The 5,000-nt window shown below is 46.3% G+C and overlaps 1 protein-coding gene across 2 annotated transcripts in view; it reads right to left on the bottom strand.

The window, feature by feature from the left end:
• The window catches only part of LOC306739756 (dynamin-1-like), a gene marked incomplete at both ends in the record, with an annotated part of 27,445 nt that overhangs the window by 12,489 nt on the left and 9,956 nt on the right, over positions 1 to 5,000 (bottom strand). For both annotated transcript variants that reach the window (XM_079221806.1, XM_079221805.1), the window contains 4 exons: positions 1,123 to 1,236; positions 2,157 to 2,208; positions 2,318 to 2,388; positions 2,464 to 2,550. In XM_079221806.1, coding sequence (XP_079077932.1) covers positions 1,123 to 1,236; positions 2,157 to 2,208; positions 2,318 to 2,388; positions 2,464 to 2,550 — 324 coding nt within the window. The remainder of the gene's footprint in view (positions 1 to 1,122; positions 1,237 to 2,156; positions 2,209 to 2,317; positions 2,389 to 2,463; positions 2,551 to 5,000) is intronic.

Raw genomic sequence — 5,000 nt, 5'->3', positions numbered from 1 at the left:
CAGTGCCCCTACAGGTCTCCCTGAGGGACACGGTCATAGTTATTCAAGTCCACAAGCATGTCGACTGGACGAGCAAACTCCCAAGACCTGTAAGAGTTAAGATCTGGTTCAGGACCAGAACAGAGTCCACATTGTTCCTTCTGGACTCATCCAGAGTCTCAGGGTCTCAGGGTGAACCTCATCCAGAGTCTTCAGGGTCTCAGGGTGAACCTCATCCAGAGTCTTCAGGGTCTCAGGGTGAACCTCATCCAGAGTCTTCAGGGTCCCAGGGTGAACCTCATCCAGAGTCTTCAGGGTCTCAGGGTGAACCTCATCCAGAGTCTTCAGGGTCTCAGGGTGAACCTCATCCAGAGTCTCAGGGTCTCAGGGTGAACCTCATCCAGAGTCTCAGGGTCTCAGGGTGAACCTCATCCAGAGTCTCAGGGTGAACCTCATCCAGAGTCTTCAGGGTCTCAGGGTGAACCTCATCCAGAGTCTCAGGGTGAACCTCATCCAGAGTCTCAGGGTCTCAGGGTGAACCTCATCCAGAGTTTTAGGGTGAACCTCATCCAGAGTCTCAGGGTGAACCTCATCCAGAGTCTCAGGGTCTCAGGGTGAACCTCATCCAGAGTTTTAGGGTGAACCTCATCCAGAGTCTTCAGGGTCTCAGGGTGAACCTCTTCCAGAGTCTCAGGGTCTCAGGGTGAACCTCATCCAGAGTCTCAGGGTCTCAGGGTGAACCTCATCCAGAGTTTTAGGGTGAACCTCATCCAGAGTCTTCAGGGTCTCAGGGTGAACCTCTTCCAGAGTCTCAGGGTCTCAGGGTGAACCTCATCCAGAGTCTCAGGGTCTCAGGGTGAACCTCATCCAGAGTCTCAGGGTCTCAGGGTGAACCTCATCCAGAGTCTCAGGGTCTCAGGGTTAACCTCATCCAGAGTTTTAGGGTGAACCTCATCCAGAGTCTTCAGGGTCTCAGGGTGAACCTCTTCCAGAGTCTCAGGGTCTCAGGGTTAACCTCATCCAGAGTCTCAGGGTGAACCTCATCCAGAGTCTCAGGGTCTCAGGGTGAACCTCATCCAGAGTCTCATATTAGCTAGCTAGCAGTGTACACACAAAGTGTGTGTGTGTGTGTGTGTGTGTTACCTCATCATCTTTGTACCAGGACAGCGTCTCGGCTGTCAGGACAAACCAGTACTCTTTAGCTCCTCCCTTCATGATGCTGATGTTGTTGATGGTCAGCCAACCTTTACGGATCACCTGCACACACACACACGCACACAATAATCGGTATTTATCTACTGGACACATTTACACATCTACTGTGACATCACTAACTCCACAACACACACACACACACACACACACACACACACTCACCATGATCTCATCCTTGTTGCCGTATTCAGAGGGAGGACAAGAGGAACATATGAATAAAGACTTCTGTGACTCTCACACCTTCTGCAGGCTTTGACTCATGGAATTACCCACAATTCATAGCGTTGAGGGCTTAAACTGCGGTGTGCGGAGAAAGTACAGTTAACGAGAAGAACAGCGTGTTGAGCCTTGTTTATTCAATGAACAGAAACATTATTCAGGATATATAAAACACATTAATCAATACGTGTAGATGATATATTCCAGGACCTCCAACATGTCAATCACACGGTTCAGGAGGTGTTGCACCCTGCCGTGTCTTTATTGATTACAGTATCTCTCACACGCAAAGAGTCAAAGGGTTAAAGAGTCAAAAGGACAAAGAGTTAAAGAGACAAAGAGTTAAAGGGTCAAAGAGTCAAAAGGACAAAGAGTCAAAGAGTCAAACGGTTAAAGGGTCAAATAGTCAAAAGGACAAAGAGTCAAACGGTTAAAGAGTCAAAGGGTTACAGAGTCAAAGGGTTAAAGGGTCAAAGAGTCAAAAGGACAAAGGGTCAAAGAGTTAAAGAGTCAAAGAGTTAAGAAGTCAAAGGGCTAAAGGGTCAAAGAGTCAAAGGGTTAAAAAGTCAAAGGGTTAAAGGGTCAAAGAGTCTAAGGGTTAAACGGTCAACGAGTCAAAGGGTTAAAGAGTCAAAGAGTCAAAGGGTCAAAAGGACAAAGAGTCAAAGGGTCAAATAGTCAAAAGGACAAAGAGTCAAAGAGTCAAAAGGACAAAGAGTCAAAGGTTACCTACTCGGACTCACCTGGTTTCCTGCTGCTTTCTTCTTGCTCATCTGATTGCTCTTCTGCTGAGCACTGACAGACAGACAGACAGACAGACAGACAGACAGACAGACAGACAGAGGTCAGTAAGTTTGTTGTAAAACTGGAGCTTCTTATGTTTCTTTCTTGAAGACTTTCTTACTTTGCAAAGCCGATGAAGTCTTCATGGTTTGTGTTCATGTAGGACAACTCGATGTCAATCAGCAGCATCACCTGGAGATGCAGACAGATAGGTAGGTCAGACAGACAGACAGACAGACAGACAGACAGACAGACAGACAGACATACCTGGCCTTTGGTGCGACTCTCTCGGTCTCTGATGTGCTGAGTAACGATTCTCTCCATCTCCTCTCTGAGCATCGGAAACTGGGCCAGCTAACAGGAAGTACAGGAAGTCAGGGGTCAAAGGCCAGCTAACAGGAAGTACAGGAAGTCAGGGGTCAAAGGCCAGCTAACAGAAAGTACAGGAAGTCAGGGGTCAAAGGCCAGCTAACAGGAAGTACAGGAAGTCAGGGGTCAAAGGCCAGCTAACAGTAAATACAGGAAGTCAGGGGTCAAAGGCCAGCTAACAGTAAGTACAGGAAGTCAGGGGTCAAAGGCCAGCTAACAGGAAGTCAGGGGTCAAAGGAAAGCTAACAGTAAGTACAGGAAGTCAGGGGTCAAAGGCCAGCTAACAGGAAGTCAGGGGTCAAAGGCCAGCAAACAGTAAGTACAGGAAGTCAGGGGTCAAAGGCCAGCTTACAGGAAGTCAAGGGTCAAAGGCCAGCAAACAGTAAGTACAGGAAGTCAAGGGTCAAAGGCCAGCTAACAGGAAGTCAGGGGTCAAAGGCCAGCAAACAGTAAGTACAGGAAGTCAAGGGTCAAAGGCCAGCTAACAGGAAGTCAGGGGTCAAAGGCCAGCTGACAGTAAGTACAGGAAGTCAGGGGTCAAAGGCCAGCTAACAGGAAGTCAGGGGTCAAAGGCCAGCTGACAGTAAGTACAGGAAGTCAGGGGTCAAAGGCCAGGAGGTGTGACATCACGGTGTTATGTAGCAGTAGTAGTAGTAGTAGCAGTAGTAGTAGCAGTAGTACTAGTACCTTCCGGGTACACTGCCTCACAGTGTTATTTACCAGTAGTAGTAGTAGCAGTAGTAGTAGTAGTAGTAGCAGTAGTACTAGTACCTTCAGGGTACACTGCCTCACGGTGTTATTTAGCAGTAGTAGTAGTAGCAGTAGTAGTAGTACTAGTAGTAGCAGTAGTACTAGTACCTTCCGGGTACACTGCCTCACAGTGTTATTTACCAGTAGTAGTAGTAGCAGTAGTAGTAGTAGTAGTAGTAGTAGCAGTAGTATTAGTACCTTCAGGGTACACTGCCTCACGGTGTTATTTAGCAGTAGTAGTAGTAGCAGTAGTAGTAGTACTAGTAGTAGCAGTAGTACTAGTACCTTCAGGGTACACTGCCTCACGGTGTTATTTAGCAGTAGTAGTAGTAGCAGTAGTAGTAGTTGTAGTAGTAGCAGTAGTACTAGTACCTTCTGGGTACACTGCCTCACGGTGCTATTTAGCAGTAGTAGTAGTAGCAGTAGTAGTAGTAGTAGTAACAGTAGTACTAGTACCTTCTGGGTACACTGCCTCACGGTGTTATTTAGCAGTAGTAGTAGTAGCAGTAGTAGTAGTAGTAGTAGTAGTAGCAGTAGTACTAGTACCTTCTGGGTACACTGCCTCACGGTGTTATTTAGCAGTAGTAGTAGTAGCAGTAGTAGTAGTTGTAGTAGTAGCAGTAGTACTAGTACCTTCTGGGTACACTGCCTCACGGTGTTATTTAGCAGTAGTAGTAGTAGCAGTAGTAGTAGTAGTAGTAGCAGTAGTACTAGTACCTTCTGGGTACACTGCCTCACGGTGTTATTTAGCAGTAGTAGTAGTAGCAGTAGTAGTAGTACTAGTAGTAGCAGTAGTACTAGTACCTTCTGGGTACACTGCCTCACGGTGTTATTTAGCAGTAGTAGTAGTAGCAGTAGTAGTAGTACTAGTAGTAGCAGTAGTACTAGTACCTTCTGGGTACACTGCCTCACGGTGTTATTTAGCAGTAGTAGTAGTAGCAGTAGTAGTAGTACTAGTAGTAGCAGTAGTACTAGTACCTTCTGGGTACACTGCCTCACGGTGCTATTTAGCAGTAGTAGTAGTAGCAGTAGTAGTAGTAGTAGTAGCAGTAGTACTAGTACCTTCTGGGTACACTGCCTCACGGTGTTATTTAGCAGTAGTAGTAGTAGCAGTAGTAGTAGTTGTAGTAGTAGCAGTAGTACTAGTACCTTCTGGGTACACTGCCTCACGGTGCTATTTAGCAGTAGTAGTAGTAGCAGTAGTAGTAGTAGTAGTAACAGTAGTACTAGTACCTTCTGGGTACACTGCCTCACGGTGTTATTTAGCAGTAGTAGTAGTAGCAGTAGTAGTAGTAGTAGTAGTAGTAGCAGTAGTACTAGTACCTTCTGGGTACACTGCCTCACGGTGCTATTTAGCAGTAGTAGTAGTAGCAGTAGTAGTAGTAGTAGTAACAGTAGTACTAGTACCTTCTGGGTACACTGCCTCACGGTGTTATTTAGCAGTAGTAGTAGTAGCAGTAGTAGTAGTAGTAGTAGTAGTAGCAGTAGTACTAGTACCTTCTGGGTACACTGCCTCACGGTGTTATTTAGCAGTAGTAGTAGTAGCAGTAGTAGTAGTTGTAGTAGTAGCAGTAGTACTAGTACCTTCTGGGTACACTGCCTCACGGTGTTATTTAGCAGTAGTAGTAGTAGCAGTAGTAGTAGTAGTAGTAGCAGTAGTAATAGTACCTTCTGGGTACACTGCC

Source organism: Taurulus bubalis (genome assembly GCF_910589615.1).
Source record: "Taurulus bubalis genome assembly, chromosome: 8".
Classification (NCBI taxonomy): Eukaryota; Metazoa; Chordata; class Actinopteri; order Perciformes; family Cottidae; genus Taurulus; species Taurulus bubalis.
The sequence above is the reverse complement of the archived record's forward strand: the minus strand, read 5'-3'. Positions and strand labels throughout refer to the sequence as shown.